The sequence below is a fragment of the Balaenoptera acutorostrata genome, chromosome 3 (genome assembly GCF_949987535.1).
Source record: "Balaenoptera acutorostrata chromosome 3, mBalAcu1.1, whole genome shotgun sequence".
Lineage (NCBI taxonomy): Eukaryota > Metazoa > Chordata > Mammalia > Artiodactyla > Balaenopteridae > Balaenoptera > Balaenoptera acutorostrata.
This window is the reverse complement of record NC_080066.1, coordinates 172,166,630-172,194,301: the sequence shown is the minus strand read 5'-3', so window position 1 is coordinate 172,194,301 and position 27,672 is coordinate 172,166,630. Positions and strand designations below refer to the sequence as shown.

General features: G+C 40.6%; 1 protein-coding gene across 8 annotated transcripts in view; it reads right to left on the bottom strand.

Annotated features, from left to right (window-relative positions):
* Window positions 1-27,672, bottom strand: part of LOC103019590 (EF-hand calcium-binding domain-containing protein 11-like) — a 238,117-nt gene that overhangs the window by 107,904 nt on the left and 102,541 nt on the right. For 5 of the 8 annotated variants that reach the window (XR_009007397.1, XR_009007394.1, XR_009007396.1 and 2 more), the window contains one exon: window positions 9,457-9,593. Coding sequence is in view for 2 of the 8 variants with exons in the window: in XM_057542263.1 (XP_057398246.1) it covers window positions 27,571-27,622 (52 nt within the window). In the remaining 6 variants the exon portion in view is untranslated. Of the gene's footprint in view, window positions 1-9,456; window positions 9,594-27,436; window positions 27,626-27,672 lie in introns of those variants that run through there. The other 3 variants (XR_009007393.1, XM_057542258.1, XM_057542263.1) reach the window with 3 other exon arrangements.

Below are 27,672 nucleotides of genomic sequence, written 5' to 3'. Positions count from 1 at the left end.
ACCCAAACACTTACCCATCCACCCAAACACTTACCCACCCAAACACTTACCCATCCACCCAAACACTTACCCACCCAAACACTTACCCATCCACCCAAACACTTACCCACAGCTACCCATCCACCCAAACATTACCCACCCAAACACTTACCCATCCACAGCAAACACTTACCCACCCAAACACTTACCCACCCAAACACTTACCCATCCACCCAAACACTTACCCACCCAAACACTTACCCATCCACCCAAACACTTACCCACCCAAACACTTACCCATCCACCCAAACACTTACCCACAGTTACCCATCCACCCAAACATTACCCACCCAAACACTTACCCATCCACAGCAAACACTTACCCACCCACTTACCCACCCACCCAAACACTTACCCACCCAGTTACCCACCCAAACAGTTACCCATCCACCCAAACACTTACCCACACAGTTACCCATCCACCCAAACACTTACCCACCCAAACACTTACCCATCCACCCAAACACTTACCCACCCAAACACTTACCCATCCACCTAAACACTTACCCACCCAAACACTTACCCATCCACCCAAACACTTACCCACCCAAACACTTACCCATCCACCTAAACACTTACCCACCCAAACACTTACCCACCCACCCAAACACTTACCCACCCAAACACTTACCCACCCAAACACTTACCCACCCACCCAAACGCTTACCCACCCAAACAGTTACCCATCCACCCAAACACTTACCCACAGTTACCCATCCACCCAAACACTTACCCACCCAAACACATACCCATCCACCCAAACACTTACCCACCCAAACACTTACCCATCCACCTAAACACTTACCCACCCAAACACTTACCCACCCACCCAAACACTTACCCACCCAAACACTTACCCACCCAAACACTTACCCACCCACCCAAACACTTACCCACCCAAACAGTTACCCATCCACCCAAACACTTACCCACACAGTTACCCATCCACCCAAACGTTACCCATCCAAACACTTACCCATCCACCCAAACATTTACCCACCCAAACGCTTACCCATCCACCCAAACACTTACCCACCCAAACACTTACCCATCCACCCAAACAGCTCTTCCACCAGCCTCACCTTCTTCCACACATTTCCAGCTCTTCCACCAGCCTCACCGCTTTTCTCATTATCTTAAAGTCCCCCTCCCACCTGGTCAGAAACATCGCAGTGAGGTCTGGTCTACACTGAAAGTGGGAATTACTGGTCATCATATCACTTGTTCAAATACTCACCTTTTATTAATATAACCTGAAACTACTTACAGTACACTTTTGACCAACATTAATTCACAGCTGACGCACTTATAGTACATGAATTCTCCCCACCTCCATTCTACCTTCCTCAAATCTTTTATGAATGATGGGTTCTACTGTCTAATCTAATTATATTAGGCCTCTACTTCTTAATCCCCCTCCTTTTTAGTCTATAGAATCCAGGAGTGTTTAGTGTAACCAGAAGTTGGAGAAAGAGGAGTCTTAGAAATGGCAGTGGTTGGTTTTAATTTTCTATCGTGATGAAAAATTTGCCGATTTTTAGATAACTAGTGAGAACCTACTATATAGGGAACTGTACTCAATGTTCTGTGGTGCCCTAAATGTGAAGGAAATCCAAAAAAGAGGGGAGATATATATGTGGCTGATTCACTTTGCTGTACAGTAGAAACTAACACAACATCGTAAAGCAACTATACTCCAATAAAATTTTTTTTTTAAATTTGCCGATTTTACCCTGCTGCAAAACAGAGTGTGCAGTCTGTTGTCTCATGTTGTACATCACTGATTGCATGCGTTTTTGACAGCTCTTTCATATTTCTAACATGTAGATCAATTTCTCCCCCTCTGAGAAGGTGAGGGGGTTGACAAACAGGCAGAATGCAGGTCGGCCCCTAAGATGCTCTGACCAGGAATCTGCCAGGTCCTCCGATGGCTATTTGGAGATGCAAATAAACAGGAAGCAAACCGGTAAAGACCCCGGACTCCTGCTGAGTCCATCAACACTTCAACTTTCTAACCAGGAATCAAGGACACAGAACCCCTTTGTTATCCATTATCTCAGTAGTTAGATCAACAGAAATTTATCAGTAGCAGATTTAAAGAGATCCTAACACTTCTGCTGACAGAATACCAACCAGGGACTGAGGGCACCCCAAGAGTTCAGAGGATGAAAAAGAACTCAGCTTGGCTCTCTCTTGGCCATGAGTTTCACTCCGCACCTGAGTAAAATAGATATAATCAGCCCGGCTGCTTAAACATTCAACTTTCAAAGTGAGTGTGAAAACAGGATGAAATTGGATGACTGGGCACTATATTCATACGATACACCTAGTACATAAGAGCTCAAAGATAACAGAGACTATTTTCCATTTAAATAAAATAACGGAGGATGAAATGAGGATGAAATGTACAATGGACAGCATATTGCAGGCAAAATGCTGAGATTAAAAATATTCCGAGACCAACTCAGAAAATAGAATGGAAGTCAATAGACAATATGATTTGATATGCAAAGAAAATCATAGCTAACTAATGGATTTTTAAAGCTCACACTGTAAATGAGCATTGTTTTTTATATATGAGTGAACCCCGACAATTGTAAGCCTTTTCTATGATGTCTCCTCCAATTTTTTTTTTAAAGCATTTTTTTTAATATACTTAGATATACTTTTTTTTTTTTTTAATAATTCTTTATTTTATTTATTTATTTTTGGCTGTGTTGGGTCTTCGTTTCTGTGCGAGGGCTTTCTCCAGTTGCGGCAAGCGGGGGCCACTCCTCATCGCGGTGCGCGGGCCTCTCACTATCGCGGCCTCTCTTGTTGCGGAGCACAGGCTCCAGACGCGCAGGCTCGGTAATTGTGGCTCACGGGCCTAGTCGCTCCGCGGCATGTGGGATCTTCCCAGACCAGGGCTCGAACCCGTGTGCCCTGCACTGGCAGGCGGATTCTTAACCACTGCGCCACCAGGGAAGCCCCTCCTCCAATTTTTTAACAAAACAAAGTTTGTACTTCAAAGTACTATTATTAGAAAATCTTGTCATTCAATCCCATATTCATTTTACCACATTAATTTAGCACATCCTTCAATATATTTAGCACAGTGAAGCTTCACACTGATTTTAAAAGATTTTTAAAATTTAAAAGAATATTGTCCTTTAAAAAATTAAGCATAATGTTGCAGTTTAACGCATATGCTTTCAAAATACCTAATACCTCACCCTTTTTAATTACACTTACACAAGTAAGTGTAGTGAATATGAGGAGCTTTTAAAAAACTATTCATGGTTTCCATCAAATATGTTGCTTACAAGTAAATATAAGGAGTGTAATGTGTAATAATGATGTAACTAATTTAAATCCTCACATTCATTCTTTATGCTTGACTGAATTAAAAGTTGCAATGACACAACAATCTAACAAACTCCTTTAATACCAGTTAAAACTGATTTTATTGTGGCTTTGCAGTTCTTCTGCCAACAATTAAATGCATACCACTTTGAATAACTGGAATGAAAGATATCTTATAAGTTAAAAAATGATTGGATGCTATCCAAGCAATGAATAAGCTATTCCTTGCTGTGTACAAATTCAGCATTTTAGTGGGGGAATTAACATGGTTATGTTAACAAGCTTAACATTGTAAGGATTTTCTAATCTTTTAATTGTCTAAAAGGATGAGTTCCCTAAACACCCCACCTTCCCTACCTCCTCCCAACGCAATCCCCCATCTGCCATCATCAGGTCTCTCCTTCGGCCAACGCTTACTTACCTGGTGAGGAATCCCTGATGATTTCCTTAATTCAAATATATACTGACCACTCTGTACAATTTCTATATCCTTAGCAGTATTGTTCTGCTATGTAGGCATTTTTAAAAATTATAAAGAATAAGCTCAAAGCACATTAATAGGGCAGCAGGCAGGATAAAAATAAAACCTTTTGGTGAGTCAGCACTAAAATCAGCCATTTTCATTAAGACCCTCAATATCTGAAAGGCCAAAACCTTTGGAGAGGTCATTAACGTATCTTTTGCGGCTCATTAAACTGCTCTGAAGAAGCAAAAAGAAACATAAGGAGCTAAATGATAAGCTTAAATGTTCGGAATTTTCTTTTAAAAAAAAAAATAGGTGAGAGCGACAGAAACTTTTTTGAAATGTTTTGACTCTGTAAACTTTAACGTCATCCAAAAAATAAATCTTCAGACCTAGATCAGCAAATAAAAGTCTTATGGATTTTTCTAACTTTGTACATGTGAGGCTACAATACTTTATATAAAATATAAAATACGTTGTCATTATTTTTAAAGATATTTAAGCAAAAAGTGAAAGGTGCATTGGGGAACAGAAGTCCCCTCAATCAGGGTTTATGTTCCTCTAAAGCCCAGCTATGGCTGCCCCATCACATAGACCAGAGGCATATAAGATGCGGAGATTTCTTTGGAGGTACCAAGGAAGCATAAAACTATAGTGGCTCTGGCTCCCAAATTAGGTATATTTTACTAAATTTCCCTTCTCTGAAAAAATGATCATCCAGGAAACTCTCTATAAACCATCCTGTTTGATTCATCGTAAAACCTGTTCCCGCCTATGGTGAGAGATGATTGAAACTTTTTTTCTGTAAACTGATTTTGGATTGGTACCTATCCCAGAGAGGGTGCTACATTAAGACCCTAGACATAACTTTTGAAAACAATCTGTTGTCATAAACATTGTTTTGGGGTGCCCACTATTTAAGGGGTATGAATTGAGTATTGTCAAGTTGAAGGGCCCCCACTATAAAGTATCAAAATCACAAAAGCCAAGGTCACCCACTGGAGAGCTGTTTATTTAACCATCAGACATGGAGAGAGATTAGAAAAGGGAAAATTCCTAAAAAGTTGGTGGGAGTGTAGATTGGAACAGAGTCTAAAATTGGAAGGCAAATTGGCAATATCTATATCAAAAGCATTAAAATATGCATATCCATTAATGAGAAATCCCACATCCACGAAAGAGGGGCATAGGCAACAAAACCATTAAACCAGATAATAGGACTTTTCTGAAGACGTATGGGCAAGAAACCCAACTACACCATCCTCCCTCCTCTTTCCAGACCTAGAGCCTGAAGGTCACACTGGCAAAAGCTGGGAACAAAAAGAAGTTGTTTTGGCATGGGCAGCTTGGCCTCGGGGACCCTACCAAGCACAGTTGAGCGCCATTTCACAGAAATAGAGTTCCAAGAACTGTAAGAGCCAACTTACAGCCAAGCCCCTTGTACGGCTCAGCAGATCCTAGAGGGAATGAGGTAAAAGCAAGAGCTCCTGATCACCATCAGCTCTCCAGTTGTCTTGTAACATGATAGAGACAGACTCCAAATGGGTCGGGCAAACTGCTCAGCGACGCAGTGATTTTTACTTTCCATTACAACAAAAGGGACGTGGTTATTTTAAACTGATAAACTCAACTAGTCTGTGCATCGGGGACTGCTTTTTCTTTAACAGAAAAGTTACAGAGACAGTGCAGAGAGTTCTCACAGACCCTACACTCAGTTTGCCCACAGTTAACATCTTAGGTTACTATGGTACATTTGTCACAACTAAGGAACCAACACTGATACGTTGCTATTAACTGAACGGCACACTTTATTCCTATTTCACTAGTTTTTCCCTCATGTCCTTTTTCTGTTCCAGGAACCTATCCAAGAGATCCCATTACCCATTTAGTCACCATGTCTCACCATGTCTTCGTAGCCTCCTCTGGTCTGTAACAGTTTCTCAGACTTTCCTTGTTTTTGATGACCTGACAGCTTTGAAGACAATTAGTCAGGTATTTTGAAGAATGTCCCCCCCAACCTTGGGGACAAAACCTTGTCTAATGTTTTTCTCTGATTACAGAGAAGTTAGGGATTTGGGGGAGGAGGACAGCAAAGGTGAAGTGATAATTTCTTGACATCGTTATCACAGGTACATCTTGTCAACTTCACATCACAGATGCTGTTAGCTTTGATCACCTGGCCAAGGTAGTGTTTGCCAGGTTTTCCACCGTAAACTTTCTTTTCCACCCCCTTTCCACACTCTGCTCTTTGGAAGTAAGTCATTAAGTGCAGCCACTCAAGGGGTGGGGAGTTAAACTCCCATTCCTTGAATGGATGAATACCTACATAAATTATTTAGAATTCTTCCGTATGGGAAATTTGTCTCTACTTTCATTTATTTATTTGAGCATTTACTTATATCAGTATGGATTCACAGACATGTATTTTATATTTGGGGTTATATCCCAATGCTATGTTATTTATTTGTTGTTCATATTGTCCCAGCTTTGGCCACTGGGAGCAAATTCAGGTTGGCTCTGGTATGCTTTTTACATCCTTGTTTTCTGAACACTGCCTTACTTTCTGCTTCTCCGTATTTTTATTAGTGAAATACCTTACTGAAGAAAAGGGTTGTGATGGGATGAATTTTGTGTTCCCCCTCCAACATACAAAAAAAAATTCACATTAAAGTCCTGGTTACCAGTACCTCAGAATGTGATGTTATTTGGGAATAGAGTCATTGGAGATGTAATTAGTTAAGATTAGATCATACTGAATAGGGTAGTCCCCTAATCCAGTATAACCGATGTCCTTATAAAAAAGGGAAATTTGGACACGGCACACAGGAAGAACAAAGTGCAGCACACAGTGAAGATGATGGCAGAGATCACAGTGATGCGTGTAACAAATATTCAAAAGGGTATACTGGAAACAGAGGCACAAGTCTCCGTGTGGCAGTACTGAGCATCATATTTGGACGTGAACAAGGTTTGGGGGTCAGTGTTTTCAGATGCTTCATTTTCCCTGCAGAGTTTCCAGCCACCTGCAGCTTGGCTCAGAGCACTACTTGCCAAGCACACCTGCAAGTACTAGCAATAACCACCATCTAGTATAATCACCATCTTCAGCATGCTAAGTACCAGCTCTGTGAAATCCACGCGCTTCCCAGGTGCCCCTCACAGCAATCCTGCGGGGCAGAGAGGTGATTCCCTGCATCACAGAGGACCCAGCCAGATCGTGTCAGGTCATCATTTGTGGTCCCTGTTTAATGACTCGCCTTGTCCCACTTCCACCTTCCCTAAGTCACGTCCACAAGTGGCCCGATGGCTTAGAACGGAACTGACTACATCACTATCAGCTACACAAATATTATACAATCATCCAGCATTTAGGACCCTTAGTACAATTTTACACACTAGAGGATACTGAAGCAAACTCTAAGCTTTCAGATGAAGGAACTATAGTCCCCGGGAAAGAGAAAGTGACTTGTTCTTAGAGTTAAGACATGGAAGAGGCAGGCTAAAATCTGGTCTGTCTTCTCACTCCACATCCAGTAACCTTTACGGAGGTGAAATCTGAGCTCCCGCATGGGTAGAGGCAGAAACTTTTTTTTTCCCCTCAGTCACCTGGGAGAAGAGGAACTGGATGTGACAGACTGAGATCTGAAGTTTTCGTCTGGAAATTATTTTCATTACAAAAGTTCCAGTTCATCTGCATTTTTATTCCGATATTAACAAATCAAATGAAGTCATTAGGCTTAGGCCAGCTCAGAAAGCCTCTCGCCGGAGTATGCATTCCTCTTGCAACCTCTAGAGCTCTACTATAATCCTTCAAATTATTAAATAATTACTGTGTTTCCCTTGGGGTCGCGTTTGGCAACAAAATACTGGTCTAAATGAACCAGTGATACGACCCAGTGAATAACACTTATGTTCTTAACTTCTTAGAAGCAAATGGATACGAAATACTTCCGAGGTACAAACTGGGAGGAGAGTGAAGGGTTTTCTGTGGGGTGTGGAGGGTGAGGGGAGCAGAATGACAAAGGAACATGAGAATCTGGGAATTATTCCAATAATGAGGGTCATCCCCTCCCCCATCAACCCTGTATATCAGTAAGTCTCCACTCCAAACCCAGTTTTCTCCCATTTCAGGAGTGGTTACGGCCACAAGGAGAAAACCAAGCATATGGCTCTGCCCTTCTGGACATTTCTACAGTGCTGGCTGGGCTGCTTTGGAAAATCCCATTTTATCTCCTACAGCTATATGACCTCAAGTTGTCATTTCCAATAAAGTATGCTTCCACTGATTTTTATGAACATAGACAAAAGCTGCTACAACCTTTTTTGCCCCCAAATCTTTCAAACCAACTGTAGTTGCTATGCAGGGTTATTTGTTTCTAAGGCAACAGCCCATATCTAAGTACTAATGGCCTGTCCTTTTGCCAGGCAACAAACAGCCTTGTGATGCAACTGCACCTGTCTCGGCTACGTGTTACTATGGAGATGCTGCAGTTGCTATGGCTACCATCACGCTAATCGCCTAGCGAAGGCAGATATACAGCAGTCTTCTCAGAGAGCCCAGCTGTTCCTCCCCGTCTCTTGCTGAAGACTGATTGTCTAAGGCCTGTGATGGAATGCTTCTCAACTGAGATGCACAAGAACTTCATTAATGCTGTTTCAGAGGCTCACTTTGTGCTCCCTTCTGCAGAACAAACACCAGACTAGGGAAAGAATCTGCAACGACACAGACTGTGGAACTACCGACATCTATGAATTCACGCCTTTCCTCATTGACATAAACTTGTAGTCCAAGGATCATTCTCTTAACTGAGTGGTGACAATAGAAACATTTCTGTGCGTTAAAGAAAAAAAAAATTTTTTTGTAGAGTTGAGGGATAGATTTCAAACCAAAACACTATGCAAGAGAAAATCAATTTTAAAAATTGGTTCTGTTTTATATGGCTATTTTTTTAGACTCTAACAGTAACCTATTTTTTTTAAAGTGACAGGTTGCATATCCTCCCCTCCAATTCTATCTCTGTAAAAATGGCACCCGTGACCTCACTGTCTCAAAACAAACGGGCATGTGAGGGGCAATCCTAGTCTCTACCGTTCTTTGTTGTTTTCCTTGAAGAGGCAAACACCAAGTAACCACAACAAAACGATCACTCTGGAGCACCGTCTACATGGAGACGGGGAATGGCAACAACTCTGTGCATCCTTCAGTGAAACACCTGGAGACACTCTGGCTTGAAGGATGGGAAGTTGGAATTGCTTACCCGACTCATTCCTGGACTCTCATCCCTGCAAACGGCCACACTCTGAGATGTTAAAGCTGTCAACTTTCCTTTGTAAATGTTTCTACCCAGGAAGACATTCTTTCACCCACCACGAAGCCTTCTGAAAGGAGACACATTCGTCCCAAGCAGCAGAAGCGGTAAGGTTTGCAAAAAAAAAACAATTGGATATGCCTCCAAGAATACTTAACTTCTTTCTCATTTATCTACAGTTATTTTTATAATCACACAGCCTATTAAATTAGTTTCAGTGCCTGTCTCTGCCAACATAATGCAACTTCAGTAGACAACAAACAAACAAACCCCAAAACAAAAAAAGTCTGAATGGCTTACCTTTGATATGCCTGAGGAGAGGCGGGAGGTGTATTGAACACATTCGAGTGTGGGTGATAAGGTGTCTTTTTCGAAGCCTGAATTAGATTTTGTCTATACTCTGGGTCTATGCACCACAATGACCCTTTCCCGATACTCTGCAAAGAATAAAATACAAAAGTGATTAATATAGAGACAGTACCTACTGTGCAGTAAGTAGATGCATAACTCTCATCATAGTTACTTATTCTGAAAAGCCTCTCACTTCTTTGTTAACTGTCTGCCAGCCTTAACTACTGTACTATTGTCCTCTGACAACAGGACACCAGGCAATGCGCTTCTGTGTATTCACATTAAGTTTAACAAAATGAATATGTTATTTCCAGGTGATGCTGCTACAATAATATTGTAATTTTCATACCCTACTGACCAAAACCCTCAGTTCCCTTATTATTTTTCAGTGTCAACTTTGAAAAACATAGGTATTCCCTTTAAAAAGTGAGTTTTAAATTTGTCAGGTATCAAGGGTTGAGAGAAAAAGAGGGCAGAGACACCCTCAAAACTCTGTCTCTGCTTTAAAAATTCGAGGGTTATGTTTTCAAACCATATTACATCGGTGCCACTTTACAAAAACAGAGAAGTAATCCACTTGTTTTTTCCTGCTTAACAAAAGAATGACATGTAAGCTTCAAATGGAATTCTGTAATGACCTTCCCCAAGAAACAAAAGAACTCAGGCAACAGTGGTAAACCTTAGCCAGAATCCAGTACTTATTTTTTGATATCCTCCATTCTGGATTTTGCTCCAGACCTGAATCTTCAGAAGTCAGAAACTTTAAAATACAAATTTTATCAAACTGGTTCCATGGAAAGAGGGAGACTTGCTCGGAGGCCCACTTTCAGATGGACGCTTTCGTTCTGGGCACACAGCATTTTTATCCTGGCTTTCTGCCTAGAGGTACCATCCGAACTGAGGTAAAGGGAAGGGAAACTCAAGCAGGGGATGGCGGTCTTACTGAGCTGAGGAGACAGAGGTCAGAGTCTGGGGCACAGAGCACCTAACATATTTGACACCAGGAGCCTATCATTTCTTAAACACCTCTCTTCTCTGTATGACAAAATTATTTTCAGCAATAATCATGTAATAATCAGCAATAATCACTATGTTCTTGATTTATTCTCTGGTTTTAAAACAAACCATTAACGATGCAAAAAGGGAATAAACATCATTTTACAAAATTTTATTGAAATCTGTAAAATCGTTCAGGTGTAAACTAAACCTTACACTTAACAAACATAAATATGAAGCCTCACATTTCCCACTTGGTTTCACTATTTTACATTGTAAACACAAAGTAAAACTCTTAAGTGGTCACATACAATGAGACTTTAAATAACTCACGTTATTTCTTTATCTTCATAACAACTACGTTATCGTTGTTTATACCAAATCTATTCTCTAAACATGGGAGTTTCTTATACTACAGGAGATGGAAACACAAACTATATTTGAAGCCAGTCCAAATGATTCTGAACTGCTACTGCTAGAAATGTACTCTCAAAATAAGCACATTTAGCTGTTTAATAAAAGAAATATATAATAATGTGCAATTTAAAGTTTACACGTGTATTATTAAAACTCAGAAGTGGGCTTCCCTGGTGGCGCAGTGGTTGAGAATCCGCCTGCCAATGCAGGGGACACGGGTTCGAGCCCTGGTCTGGGAGGATCCCACATGCCACGGAGCAACTAGGCCCGTGAGCCACAATTACTGAGCCTGCGCATCTGGAGCCTGTGCTCCGCAACAAGAGAGGCCACGATAGTGAGAGGCCCGCGCACCGCGATGAAGAGTGGCCCCCGCTTGCCACAACTAGAGAAAGCCCTCGCACAGAAACGAAGACCCAACACAGCCATAAATAAATAAATAAATAAATAAATAAATATTTAAAACTCAGAAGTAACCACAGCAATTGTTTAGAATGTAGGCCAACAAAAGTCCCGTTTCCCACCCCATCCCAAGTATTTTATCACCTGATTAGTCAAAGTTGTAGAGACATGATGATAAATACAAGATAGACTTTTAGTCATATTTATAATTATTTTAAAATTCTCTTCCAACTACATACCTCCAAATTCCCATCACCTGGGTTGGACTGCTCCCTCCCCCTAACCTTTGGTGTACCTGGGTTGGGAGTGGCTGAGGGTCTGGAATTTGTGGTGTGGAGTGCCATGGGGAAGGAGCCATGCAGAGAAAGAGCTCCAGAAATCTGCATGGGATTCCCTGAGGACACGCAGGGGTGAGAATGCAGAAAACCTGGGGAAGGAATTGCCAGGGATGAGCCAGCTGAACAACCACTGATCTCACGCAGGGCTTGTACCTGTTGAGGTTCCCCCTAGTGAGACTGGAGAGACAGCATTGTACACCTTGGCTATTGAGTAGACACCGGAAAGGCCACACCTCCGGAGTGGGGCTAAATTAGCTGTAAAGGGTACTCTAAAACTATACAGTTCACCCTTGAACAACACGGGTTTGAACTGCGTGGGTCCGCTTATACATGGATTTTTTTCAATAAACATAATACCTGTATTTTCATTTCACAGATCTTTAATCAAGTGTGGGGAAAAGTTTGTGTTTGATTAGAGATCACAATATGTGGAATCAAAAGAACTAGGGTTTGAGACCTGATTCCGTCCAAACAGTTTTAGCTTCCTGACCTTGGGTGAGTCATCTTTCAATTCCTTTGTCTTTTGAGGCAGAGATAGCAGTACATGGATTTTTGACTACAAGGGGATCGGTGCCCTTAACCTCTGCATTGTTCAAGAGTCAACTGTACAAAGCTTATAAACAAGCCTTGAAAATCAAGCCCATTAGCAAGTAAATTTAAAACCTGTCAGGGCTTCCCTGGTGGCACAGTGGTTGAGAATCTGCCTGCCAATGCAGGGGACACGGGTTCGAGCCCTGGTCTGGGAGGATCCCACATGCCGCGGAGCAACTGGGCCCGTGAGCCACAACTACTGAGCCTGCGCGTCTGGAGCCTGTGCTCCGCAACAGGAGAGGCTGCGCCGTGACAGTGAGAGGCCCGCGCACCGCGATGAAGAGTGGCCACTGCTCGCCGCAACTAGAGGAAGCCCTCGCACAGAAACGAAGACCCAACACAGCCAAAAATACATAATAAATTAAAAAAAAAAAAGTAATTACATAAGTAATATTAAAAAAAAAAAAAACCTGTCAGAACTAATCTCAATACTCAAAAGAAGACATCAAAATCTCAACTCTCAACATCATAACATTCATAATTGTGGTAGACAGAAGTTCTAGGAATGGCCCCCAAGATTCCATACCCCCGAGTCCTCAGAACCTGTGAATGTTATGAGAGATCATTTCCACGATTGTTAAATAATCCAGGTAAAATAATCCAGGTGGGCGTAATCTAATCACATGAGCCCTTAAAAGCAGAAAACTTTCTCCAGTTGGAAGCAAAAGAGATCAGAGAGACTCAAAGAGTTAAGAAGGATGTGACACACCACTGCTGCTTTGAAGATGGAGAGGACCACATGAGAAGGAATGCAGGCATCTGCTAAGAGCGCAGAGTAGACTGGCTGACAGCAAGCAAGAAAACGAGGGCCTCTGACCCACAGCCACAAGGAAGCTTCCAACAACCCAGATAGGCTTGAAAGCAGATTCTTCCTATGAACTTCCACATAAGAGCTCAGCCCAGAGTTTGCATGCCACAACCAAGGAGCTGGTGAGCCACAACTAAGGAGCCAGTGAGCCACAACTAAGGAGCTCGCCTGCCACAACTAAGGAGCCCACCAGCCACGACTAAGACCTGGTGCAACCAAATAAATTTAAAAAAACAAAAAACAAAAAAATCTCAGCCCAGCCAATACCTTGACCCTAGGCAGAGAACTCAAGTGAGCACATCTGACTTATAACCTGCAGAACTGTGAGATGAAACCAGAGGCTGCTGTAAGCTGTTAAATTTCTGATAATCTGTCACAGAGCAATAGAAGATTAATAAAATAAAGTCTAGAATCCAATAAAAACATTGTTATACATGCTAAGAAGTAAGAAAATGGGACCCATAAACAGGAGAAAAATCAGTCAAAAGAAACAGAACCAAAAACAACAAAGATGACAGAATTGGTAGACAAGGACTTCTAATTATAAGTATGCTCCAGGATCAAAGAAAAGATAAACATAATGAAGAGAGAAATGAAAAACATAAAAGAGAACCAAGTGGAACTTCTAGAGACTAAAAGTATAATATCTGAAGCAAATAATTCATGGGATGAGATCAACATCATATTAGACATTACAGAAAAAAATTGTTTGTGAAGTTAACGAAATGGAAATAGAAACTTTCCAAATCGAATCTGAGAAAAAAAAGGCTGAGAGTGAAATGGAAAGAACATCAGTGACTTGTGCGGTAATACAAAGTGGTCTAATTTACATGTAATTGGAGTACCAGAATATCAGGGAAGAAGAAAAAACATTTGAAGGAATGATGGCCAAACATTGTCCAAATTTGGTGAACACTAGAATACCCCTGATCCAAACTCAACAAACTCTAAGCAGGATAAATAAAGAACACTATAAAAAGGAACATCATAAGCAAATTGCTGAAAACAAACAAAACAAAATCTTAAAAGCAGCCAGAGAAAACGACACATATGTTCAGAGAAAAAAATGTATAAAAATTACCACTGACTTGTCATCAGAAATAATGGAAACCAGTTAAATGACAACTTTAAAGTGCTGAAAGAAAATATCCTTCAAAAATGAAAGTAAAATAAAACGTTTTCAGACAAACAGAAACTGAGAAAATTTGTCACCAGTAGACTAGAAATTTTAAGGAAGTTCTTTAGGCTTATAAAAAAATTATAAAGAATGGAAAATAGGATCTACACAAAGGAAAGAAGAGTCCTGGAAATAAAGGTAAGAAAGGAAGGGAAAAAGAAGGACAAATAGAAGAAACAGAAAATAAATATGAAGATGGCAGGCTTAAACCCCACCATATTGATAATTACATTAACTGTAAATAGGATAAACACTCTAATTAATAAGAAGAGATTGTCAGAATGAATAAAAAAGCAACTCAACTGTATGCCATCCTTAGGAAATCCACTTTAATCATAAAGACATAGATAAATTAATAGTAAAAGAATAAAAAAAAGATAACAAAAGAGGAATGGCTATATCAATATCACTTCAGAACAAAGAATACTATCAGAGAAAAAGAGATATTTCATAATAATAAGAGTCAATCAATTAATCAAGAAGACATAATCCTAAATGTATATATACCTAATAAAAGAGCTTAAAAACACATGAAGCAAAAAACTGAGAGAACTCAAAGAAGAACCAGACAAATCTATTATAGCTGATTATTTTAATACTCCTCTGGTAGTAAATATTGACATCTAAAAGATATTCATTCCACTCCATTTCTAATGGAACATTCACCAAGACAGATGCTGAGACATAAAAAAAGTTACAATAAATTTAAGGAGCTGAAGGGAACAGAATTAAATAAAAAATCAGTAACCAAAAAATCTGGAAAATATCTAAATATTTGGAAATTAAGCAACATATTTCTTAACAACCCATGGTTCACAGAAGAAAACACAAAGAGAATTAGAAACTATTTTGAACTGGATGATAATGAAAACACAAAATTTGTGGAATGCAGTTAAAGCACTGCTTAGATGGAAATATAAAGTTTTAAATGTTTACGTTGGAAAAGAAAAAAAGACTAAAATCAACGATGGAAACATCTACTTGAAGAAGCCATAAAAAGATCAAGTAAACCAAAATAAGTAGAAGGAAATAATAATATAACAGCAGCAAAAATCAATGAACTAGAAAATGGAAGAATAATACAGAAAATAAATGACACCAAAGATGGTTCTTTAAAAAGATCAGTAAAATTAATAAACCTCTAGCTAGACTGATGAAAGGGAAAAAACCCCACAAATTACCTATATCTGGATTGAAGGTGAGGCAGATCTTACAGCCATTAAAAATATTGTTAAGAGAATACCATGCATAATTTGTGCTAATAATTTTGAACTTAGATGAAATGGACACATTTGTTTTACATTTAACATTTCTTTTAAAAAAGAGAACGAGAGAGAAGAAAACAAAATCAGAAGCAAATATGGAAAAATGTCAAAATCTGTTAAATTTGGTTGGTAGGCACCTGGGTGTTATGATATCTTCTGCATGCTTGAAATGCTTCATAACTAAAATTATAAATTAATTGAGGAAAAATTATTTCTCAGGATCATTCAATCAACAAATATGTATTGACCATCTACTATGTGGTAGGCATTGGAGCAGCGTCCTGGGAATACAGTAGCCAATCAGACAGACAGGTCTCTGCCCTAATGGAGTGCAGTTTGGTAGGGGGGAGATGAACAAGGAAATAAAAAAGATCCACAAAGATTGTGGTAAGTGCTATGAAAGAAATGAACATACGTGATGACATATTTACAAGGGGAAAGGGCTGAAGGGAAGCAGTCACATACAAGAGCTTGGGGAAGTGAATTCCAATGAGAGAGAACTGTAAAGGTGGGAGTCCCACAGCCGGAAAGAGCTAGAAAGACTAGAACAACTGAGGAGAAGAAAGCGGTTTGAGATGAGGTTGAAGAGGTTAGATTTTAAGTGCAATAGGATGTCACTGGAGGTTTTAAGCAGAGGAGCTGGTTTTAAGGCACTTGGGTCACCATATAGAAAATGGATTGTCAGAAAGAAGGGCTGGAAGCCGGAAGCTATTGCAAACTTCAGGGGAGAAATGAGGATGGTGTGAGGCAGGATGGTGCAGTGCAGATGGAGAGAGGTGGGATCATTTGAGATTTGCCATCTATGACTTGACCTCAGTGTTTAAAGACGCGAGCTTGTCTTTTTTTTTTTTTTTTTTCCTACAAATACACATCCAGGTAGAAATAGCCACCCCATTCCCCACTCTTAGTTGTCATCATTACTGCAATGATGGGTACACGCAGCAGCCTCAAGTTTCTTGCTTCAGTGGGCACTCCATTACCATCAACCCCTGGGGGTGATCCGATTAATCACGATGCCACTGCATGACGTGGATTACTACCACTCCACTTCCCAACGGCAAGCTGCTCGGCACTGCATTCAGGGCTGGACACAACCAAACCACTGCCAGACCAGCTGGGGCCACTGCCAGTACATCAGCTGGGATCCAGTCAGGAAATCCAGTCCAGAAATACAACAGTTATTTTAAAAGAGAGATTTTAACCTAAGAAATAGTTAGACAGGTATTGGAGGACTACAAGGCAAAAGGGAAACACTGCAGTTATTAAAAAGAAAAAAAAAAGTCGTAACTATGAGTATATGAAGCCTCTACCATCATCAGGGCTGAAGACACAGAGGGAAGAGGCTGAGGTTACGACCTAGAAGGCTGGTGGAGGGTCCCGGGAAGCTGGAGCCCACCCTCTGGGAGCTGTGGCTGATGTCTCTGAGGGGTCCAGGGTGAGAAACAGTGGGAAACTAGAACCAACAGCAGGTGCTGGAATGAAGTGACCCTTCCGGGAACCGAGAGGAGACAGGGAGGAAAGAGCCACGGCTGCTCCCTTCTCCAGCCGTCAGGCATCCTCTGCACGTTGGGAAGATGGAACCTGCTGAGAGGCAGCTGGTAAAGGAGAAATGCGGCTTTCAGAGTCTTATCCCAGCCTCACCATGCAGAGGAGAGAAGGGTGGGTTTGGGGCTGAGAGACAAGAGCTTAATAACCAACACACGCTGCTTTTTCCATGATCACGTTTCATGAAACAATTTTATTCATTCTTGACATGTGCCTTCATATCAATGTTTTCATTATCACCAGAGCCACTTTTAGAGACATTAACTCTATTTTCCAGAGCATGTCATTTTCACATCTGTTAAAGTTGTCTGGAATACAGGACTTTGTAAATTCCATGCTTGGTACTGACACTAGAAATTTTTACCTAAAGCCACTTGGTAGCTATTTGCACAACATTATAACATGTATGTTTTGGGTTTCTTTTTCATTCAATCTGAGATTTATATTTGTGATCTCTAATATGTAACCACTTACTGGATTGCTTTTAAAGTGATCTTTAAAGGCTTGTTTACAATGACAGCCAATATTTGCAGTTATGAGTTTATAACATCAGGCAGAAGAACTGGATCTGTGTGACATTTCCTTCCTCCTTTATTTGCCAATTTCATCAGGTAACCTCTGTAAGCATCAAAAACTCACACTGACTGAGGCTGCTTCAGGCTCAACACTCTTTTCTTGTTCAAAATAAAGTAACTGAGAACATGTCTGATAGTTTGAAAGACTTCGTAAGAGAACTAATTCTTTTCAGAGGGTATGTTTTGAAGAAAAGCCTCATTTTCTATTAAGTCCCCTAAGGCAGTGCTGCTTAAATTCTCTTTGGTAAAGGACCAATTGAAAAAATTTTTCCAGTCTGTTGCAAACTGCTACTTTGTAAAACTTAATAAAAATGAATTACTAGAAAAATGAAATAAAAAGACTTACAAGATAAAAGCTGCAATTCAGTATTATTAGTTCAACCAACAGGAAATTATACTGCAATAAATATTACCAAAGTATACATAAGGAAAAATGTATGAAAATTGTACATGTTGTTTGTTCATTGAAAGTATGTATGTAGGCAACTAATATGCAGTATAGGCTCACTATTACACTTGTAACTTTTTTTTTCATTTTGAGGGAAAAAAATGAATCCCCATATTAAATGTCTATAGGCACACTTTGAATGAACACAGTGTATATAAATGCTTAAAATTTTTAATGTGACAAATTGACTTGCTTCTTGATTGATAATTTATCTAATCTAGGTGGTTTTGCCAACAAGGCTACTTGTAGTTGATAAGGTACATCTAAACTATTTCTATGTTTTATGTTAATAATAATAAGAGGAAAGAAACCAGTCTCACAGAATGGAATAGAAGAAGAGGTTTTAGAGCAATTTCAGCAAGCTCAGTTTGTTCACTTTAAAATTTTATCTAAAATGGAGAAAGTACTACTGTGTTTTCAGAGTCCTTTAAATCCTTCAAAAGAAGTCAGTTCCAGCAATGTATCTTGTAAGTTATGGTTAAATTTAAGTTATCTTTTGATGAAAGAAATGGATTCTGGATCCATGAATTTTTTAGGCGTAGATCTTCTTTTGATGGAAAATAAAATTCAAAGTGCCTTATCAATTTTTTTTTTTTTTTTTTTAAGGATTTTCTTATTTATTTATTTATTTTTTATTTTTGGCTGTGTTGGGTCTTCAGTTCGTGCGAGGGCTTTCTCCAGTTGCGGCAAGCGGGGGCCACTCTTCATCGCGGTGCGCGGGCCTTTCTCTATCGCGGCCCCTCCCGTCGCGGGGCACAGGCTCCAGACGCGCAGGCTCAGCAATTGTGGCTCACGGGCCCAGCTGCTCCGTGGCATGTGGGATCTTCCCAGACCAGGGCTCGAACCCGTGTCCCCTGCATTAGCAGGCAGATTCTCAACCACTGCGCCACCAGGGAAGCCCTCAAATTTTAAGGTGTTTTGTGATAGCTTTTCACAGATGTGCAGTATAAAGATCACCTGCATCATTGATAATTGTTAATTTATGGAACGTGTGTCATAATAATCTGTAGAAACTCTGTTCTTCCAAGCTCCTTTCTTTTTTTTTATCAGCCACTGAAAAACATGTTGCATTTCTTCTTTGCATGGAAATACTGAGATCATTAAAAATAATGAAGGTATTAGATACATACGCAATCCTGCTTGTCCAATTCATATCTTCAACAAGCCGGGATCAAACTGTCTTCTGATTTTACAGAAACGTTTAGAGTTGTTCTATAAATTGAACATTCTCGAACACTTGTCCTCTTGATTATCATCACACCTCAGCATGTAGTAATAGCTGTTCATGATCTGCCTACACAGTATCATGTAACACAAGAGAATAATCCAGAATTTAACACACCAGCCTTTACCTAATTCATGATTTTTAGGACGGCACTAAGCCCACAGTTTAGTTCCACCAACATTTCTTTTCATAGCAGGACTTCTTCATGAGAGAGACAGCCCGCTGATTTACATTCTGGTGCAGCCCCTAAATCAGGGCGATGTCTTCTGCACCATCGGAACACGCTCCTACACAAAATGTAAATTCCAGTCCATGTTTGTTGACAACTAATCCTTCATCTACACAGTTCAGACTTAGTTGTTTGTCAGCGACAAAACTGAAAAAAGAAATTCTTCCTTCGTATCACCAACATGTTCAAATTGCACATAAATAGGAATATGAGTGAAATGATTGCACTACAATGAAAAAACATGTTGCTGGCTTCAGTTGCTCTATGAGTTAGTCCTCCACACCATTGGCCGGTTCCAGAATAGGCTGAGCTGCGGGGGCCCTGGAAGTATACTTGAGCTACCTTCTGTGCGCGGATTCACCCAACATTTCTGAGCAAATACCTTTGATACAATCCTTCACCAATGTCTCGCCAACTGTATATGGATTTTAGTCTTGGCGAGCTGAAACACTACTTACTAAGAAGCCTGTAGAACCCTCATGTTTATAAGAGAAATACTGAATACCTGTTTCAATCAGCTTTTTAATCCTCTATTCTTTCTTTCAAAAAATTCTCGTGGCTTTGAACTTAATTATTTTTTTTTGGATGCCATTAAAGAATACTTTTTTTGTGTGTCATCGTGGATTCTACTACCCTATATGTTTTGATGGTTCCATTGCTTCATAGCCAGTATGTCTCTACAAATCACTAAACATTATGCTTTTAGGATGTCAACATCAATGACAGCTATAAACTGAACTCAGTATGTGAAGGATCACAGTTTTGAGGAAAACAAATATGTACTCTTGGGCCTTTGTTTCTTCAGAATCACTTCCACCTTCACCATTTGGTTTATACTCTTGCCACATTCAGAAAAGACAAGTGTTTCCTTGCCAACAAGCTAACAAAAAACTCTAGTGAGGCTGGTTTTACCTTCTGTAACTTGAGGGTGAAAATAATCAACATAAATTTTATTTCCTTAATTAACTAATAATGTTAAACAATAAAATGAAACTTTTTGATTAAAAATGAAAACTTGTAAATGTAAGTTATAACAAGAAATGCTTACATCTTCACAGGTTTTTATACACTTTGAGAATACAGCTGATAAACCAATCATAAACTATCACATACTGTAATATGGTCCTATTGCACGGGATTATTTATTACACAACTTGCGCCACATGACTCACCATTTGAGCTTGCCAGAACTGAAGAGGTCTATACCCTGTTCAATGATATGAATCTGCCATAGTGAATGTGGCATCATGACAATTTCAAACTGCTGTAAAAGCTTCTAATGCTTACTCTCAATGTCTATACCTAACTCATCACGGACCAGCACTGATCTGCTGACCACACTTTGAATAGCACTGTAATAAGGTATTATGAATAGAGAACCAATATTATTTGCTGATGAATTGCATTAGGGATGTGGGATAAGGGGAGGCAAGTAAAGGGAAGGTAGGATTCAAGGAAGACCCTTGGGCAATTTTTAGCTTGAGTCAATGGATGGATAGTGATGCCACTTACTGAAATAGTAGGGAGAAATATGTTTGATTATGAAGTCTGGGATGCCATGAGTCACCCAAGTAGAGATGGTAAGTATGGATGAGCCTGGATCTTAGGGCAAGATCTGGTCTGAAGGTGTAACTTTGGAAATCACCAGCATTTAGGTGTTGTAACTCTGCATAAGATCACGTAGCGAAAAAACGTGGATAGAGAAGAAAACCAGGAACAAGACCTGAGCTCTCCAACATGCAGAGGTGGGTAGAGGAGGGGAGTGAGTCAAGGATGGAAAGGCTCTGGGTAGACGGTTCTGATGTGCATCACTGGATTAGTCACTTTCAACGTTCCCCAGTGAGCATAAGCAAGGAGCAGATCTTCACCTTTGATTTGCAGAACTCTTGACACAGAGCACTGCCTATAGAAGCACTTAATAAATAAGCATCGGATGAACGAATGAAAGACACGATAGCCATGAATATTAGTGTATCTACTATTCTGGTACTGAAATTTTGTGGCACTTTAATTTCATAAAATGCCTAATGATTATCTGTATGACTAACTTACTCCTTCAAATGAACAGCAGCTCCTTCAACGAACAGAGCTCTTAACTGTTTTTGCACCATGAACCCTTGTGGCAGTTTGATAAAGACTCTAATTTTAAATGCATAAAATGAAACCAATTATACTGAAATAGATATGAGTATTTAAAAAACAAATTAGCAATAAGGTATTATAGGTGCTTCTTTATTAACACATTAAATAACAAGATCTAGTGGTGAGGCAAATAACTAGTGGTGGGTAATGGAAAGGGAGGATTCAAGGGAAGGAGGATTCACTGTGATTCCAAAGCAGTAAAGAGGGTGAACAAATTCAAGACAGCCACAACATTTATACTATGATACAAAAATATTTGTGACTTCTGTTAGTGACAAAGTCCCAGATACTGTTAAAATGACTGTGCTGTGTTGGCAACATTTCCAGTTTAAAAAGATGCTGAATGTCCATCAGAAGTCTACGTTCATGGACCCCAGATGAAGGATCCCTGAATTAAAAGGTCCCTTTCACTTGTAACCTCACCCCTACATCCAGGTTAAGTTCTATTTTAAAATACATCTTTTTTTTTTTTTTTTTACAAGAAGAATCATATAGTATACCAAATGTACAACCCTTATGGAAAGCAATTTACAATACCTATTACATTTAAAATAAGCATGCCCTTTGGCTCAGCAATTCCACTTCTAATAATTCACCTTGAAGAGACAGCCCCACATGCGAGCAAATAAATATGTATGTGGACGTTCACAGCTGACACGTTCATAGCATCTGTTCATTCAACAAGTAGCTACTGTCAGCCTACTGTGGGGCAGGCACTCGTCCAGATGCTGAGGATTCCACAGAGAACCAAACAGACAAATTTCCTGCCCTCCTTATCTTCCAGGGGTAGAGACAGATAATAAACAAAACAAAAAGTAACCTCTATTGTAAAGTACATTAGATGGTGATAAGTACTACAGAGAAGAGGGCTAGAGAAGGCTGGGAAATGTTCTTTATAAATACCCTGAGCAAGGAAGACCTCACTGAGAAGGAGACTATTGAACACTTGAAAGTGTTAGGAAGCAGGCTTGTGTATATCTGGGGGAAGAGCATTGCTGACAGAAGGCAGAGCATGTGCAAAGGCCCCGAGAGAGGAGCATACCTGGCATGTTTGAAGACAAGTGAGAAGGCGAGTATGGCTGGGGCAGCATGAGCAAAGTGGGAGAGCTATAGGTGAGTATGGGCGGGGGAGACAATGCCGGCGGGGGGTGGAGGTGGTGGGGGTGATCATTTAAGGCCTTGTCCACCAGTGTAAGGACCTTGGCTTTTATGCAAGTGAGACAAGAATCCACAGAAGCGTGGCCTGACCTGCTGCACATTTGAAAAGGATCCCTCAGGTTGAGAACAGACTGTCGGGTAAAGGCAGAAGCATGGAGCTGACTTGGGAGGCAGAGCTGGTGCTGACATAATGGATGTGGAGAAAGAGAAAGGAGCCTGAGATGATTCCAAGGGTTTTGGCATAAGCAACGCAAAGGATGGAGTTCTGTGAATTAAGATGGAAAACTTTAAGATAAGCAGGTATGGGGGAGAAGATTAGGAGTTTGGCTTTGAACGTGGAGATGGCTATCACACATGCTTGTAGAGAGTTGGATGCAGAAAAATAGAAAAGCTAGAAGCAATTTAAACATCACTAACAGGGACTGGTTAAGTAAATTATTATATATTGATAAATAGCTGTTACAAAGAATGTGATATAATCATACTATTATGAAAATTTGTCTGTGATGCATTATATGGAAAAGCAAGTTGCAGAATGGTATGCAGTATTTTAATATTATATTTATGCATAATCTATGTGTGTAAGCATGTGCATGTATATGTTAGTTTATATGTTCAGAAAAAATGTGGATGAATATACACCAAACAGCTAATAATATTTATCCAGGGAATGGGATTGGCAGAGGGGAGAAAGGAAGAAACTCATTTTACTTTAGTTTCTATACTGTTAGAACTTTTCAAATGAAGAACATGTATTATATATATACTATAAAAGCTAACAAAGATTGAGAAGTTTTAAAAAGTGTTTTAAATGATGCTTGGTTAATATGTACGCAAACACTCGCAAACCCAGGCACATTTCATTAGTTATTACTATTTTTTTTTTTTTTTAGATTTTACTGAAGTATAGTTGATTTACGTTGTGTTAATTTCCTCTGTACAGCAAAGTGACTCAGTTATATATTCTTTTTCATATTCTTTTCCATTATGATTTATCACAGGGTATTGAATATAGTTCCCTGTGCTATACGGTAGGACCTTGTTGTTTATCCATCCTATATATAATCGTTTGCCTCTGCTAATCTCAAACTCCCATTCCTTCCCTCCTCTACCCCCGCCCCCCCCCGACCCTTGGCAACCACAAGTCTGTTCTCTATATCTGTGAGTCTGTTTTTATTTTGTAGATATGTTGATTTGTGTCAAATTTTAGATTCCAAGTGATATCATATGGTATTTGTCTTTCTCTTTCTGACTTACTTTGCTTAGTATAATAATCTCTAGGTCTATCCCTGTTGCTGCAAATGGCACTATTTCATTCTTTTTGATGGCTGAGTAATATTCCATTGTGCATGTACGTATACACACCACATCTTCTTTATCCATTCATCTGTCGATGGACATTAGATATTCTTTGAAATGAGGTAGAAACTTTGTGATTGCAGCTCTCAGCTGAAGTGGCAAGCAGTCCGAGATACAGGGTGGATGGTGGTGGGAAGTAAAAGAGTGAAAGAGGGTATGTGGAAAGGGGAATGGAGGAAATAAAGCAAGGGATAGGCATACTGCAGAGATCTAACACTTGGGCTGGGACAGTACTGAATCTCTAGACACGTTTTTGTTTGGCGAGCACAGTGCTTTTTCCATTTGTTAAACATGGATGCCTTTAGGCAACTTAGGAGCTCTCCAGCCCCACCACTGCCCGTGATCTCCCACCCAGCCTAAGTCATACATTTATGTTACCGCTGCAGGCAATGGCTTTTCCACTCCTAGGCTAACATGCATTGGCCTCTTATTCTGGGCTGGGACTGTATTCAATTCTGCCTTGTGCTCTCTTGGGCCCCTAGGTAACGCCAGAAGATTAAGAGCATTAATAATGTTTCCCACAAAATCTGCACGTCTCATCTATCTCCCTTTTAGCCATATTCATATTCTTAGACATGTCGATAAAAATTAAAGTGGCCGTAATACCAGTTTTAGTTCATACTTACGTTGTAAAAACGTGAACTGTACAAATCAGCAGGCAATGGAACCCTGACTTCTGATTTCATTTTGACAATTCCTTCTTTCCCTGGACTGGTAAGAGTTCCCTCTGCTTCAGTACAGAGTAGCACAAAGATACCACAACCCAAATCACTATTAAAATGACTGTAACAGGGAAAGATGGAATATAATAATATGACACATATGCAAAGTAGGTCCTGCTGGCAAACACATTCTGAAGGTGGGGAAAAGAAACCTTGGCAGGTAAAGGCCAAATAAAGGAAAAAATAAACTCAGCGTCTCTTTTTGCCATGCATCCTTCTGCACATTAAATAATACCCATTCTAAGATGACTTTAAGTGGCTATTAACATAATTATTTGTGGAATGAACGATGAATGAATAAACAAATAAATGCTCTACATGTGGCATCTCTTTATCTCAATGAAAAGAGAGCCCTGAATAGTTCTCTGTGGAATTCTTTTTTCAAAGTGGGTTTCAAGATCTAATTATGGCCCCTAGGCTGATGTTTGGCCCTCGAATTTTGGGTTTGGAACATGGAGCTAAGAGAAATTTTACGACGTTTCTCTTAGCTAGAAGGGAAAAGGCCATAATGTTTAATCACATGTCTCTAGGGGAAAAAAAAAATTTTGAAAATGTTCTATTTCTAATAATCATGGAACATACATTGCCTTTTAAGATTTGTTTCTCAGAACAGCAGAACTCATTTAGTCTAGGAGAACACAGTGTGGCTTAATTATTTTTTTTTCTTTTCTAGATTCTCTGCCAAGAACTACAGAGCAAAATGAAATGACAGTGCAGGAGACAGCTGCTAAGTTACCTCTTTGTTGTATTTCTAATAAGATAGCGACATCATTTCTGTTGCTAATGTATAGCTGTATTAGTTCTGAAATAAGCTATTATGGTTTTTTCTCCCTCAGTGGACTCCAGTTCCAATAAGTAATACATCATTCATAATTGGAAATGTGTATCCCTCCAAAAAAAAGTTTGCTCCTTCTTGCTTAAACTTTTAAAGACTTGAGTTCCTTGCTTGAATTTGAAACCACTGCCTGATTTGCATACATAATTTGAGATTGATTGAGCACCCACAGGTCAGGGCTGAGAGTTTAATGAATAAGAAGAGAAGCAGCTGAGGGCAGAGCTCTGAAAAAGACAACAATGAAGGGAAGGAGACTCAGAAAGCTGCCCGGAAAAGCAGGAAGAGCATGGGTGTCAAGGGCAAAGAGCATGTTTAGAAGGCCAGCTCACTTGTGTCAAATACTGTGCAGAAGGACTAAAGTACCCATTGGCTTTAGCCAGTAGAGGTGACTGTTGGACCTGATCGGAGAGGTTTCAGCCGAGTTATTGGGGCAGAAATAAGACCACCGTGGACTGGAGGGGATTTGGAAATGAGAGGCAGAGGAGTGACTGCAGCTTAAAGGCAGAGTGTTAGACAGAGGAGATCACTGATGCAGTTAGGTCCCCAGCAAGCAGGAAGGGGCAGAATCCAAAGTCATGGTGGAAGGATCTGCCAGAGGCTGGGGGGCAGGGAAGCAGCCCCTTCACCTCTGAGACAGGAGGAAGGCGTCATGGCGGCAGGTGGGGCTTAGGGGTGGAAAAAGTTAGCCATTATCCTCCATCCTTATCCTCACCATCATTGTCAACAGTGTCCAGTAAAACTGCAGAGCGGTGTGGGGGGGGGGGGGCAGGAAGTAAAAGACACTGTGGCTTTGGTGACTTCTCTTTTCTTAGAGAAATGGGAAGCGAGGCCATTTGATGAGAGTGACAGAGAAGAGGTGGGGCAGGAGCCTGAGAAGAGTGGCGAAGTTTCGAAAATGTTTTGGGGGAACCAGGAAGAAGCTGGTGGTCCAGAGGTGCAACTGGGACGTGAATACTGCTTATACTGTTCCCATGGCAGGCCCTCACCAAGCCTGCGTAAAGCAGGAAGACGGAGACTCGGGTTGCCGGGTACGAATGATGGAAGGACAAGGGGGCTAGGAAGCTGAGGGCCTTGCTGAGAGCGTGATGGACCAGAGGACCCAGGCCAGGCGGGGAGGCTCACAGTCTGAGAAAAACACAGAGAAGAGAAGGGACTGGAGGTCTTGATGAAGATGAAGATCAGGTGCAATGGGACCAGCACTAAACCCAGGCCAGCGGGGACCCTGCCCTGGGACCTGAATTTCAGAGGCCTCTGCTCTGGCCCTTCTCTGGCTGCACCCCTCTCCACAAAGGGAGTCTGCAAGACGAACGAGATGTGCCCCCCCTCCGTCCTCCATCCTCCACCTTTCAGACCCCGTTCCAGGTCCCTGGGACCCTAGGATTCCCTACCCAAGCAGCCCTAAGCACGCTTTCAGTGCCTGTGCAGGCCTCTTCCTGAGGGGCCACCCAAAGGGTGGCTGTTCGTAGGTCATGTGGATTGAGGTGGGATGTGAGGGCTGGGCGTCCACACAAGTGCATGTGAGGCTCCTTATCACCTGGAGCAGAGCCAGGGACAGAGGCCAGCTCTCCCCCATGCCGTGAGTGCCCCACGTGGCTCGCCCAGGAACCGATGAGTTCCACATCACAGCTTTGCCTTCGAGTCATTATTAAAGTATATTTGTCAAGGTAGGAAGATAAAACATATTTTACCTAATAGTTTACCTTGATTTATAATTTTCGTATCTATAGACATATAGCATGCGGGCTTCTGTTTGTACCTTGCCCCAGGCCCTGCAAACGTTAGGGGTGTGCCCGAATGAGAGATTCAGCTGAGTAAGAGGTTGGAGTAGGGATTATTAGACTTCTGAGTCAACATGGCAGGGTAAACACTTGCTGAAAATTCTCAGTCTGCTGCAACATATAGAAATAACAAATGAAATTTTTTTAACAAAAAAATC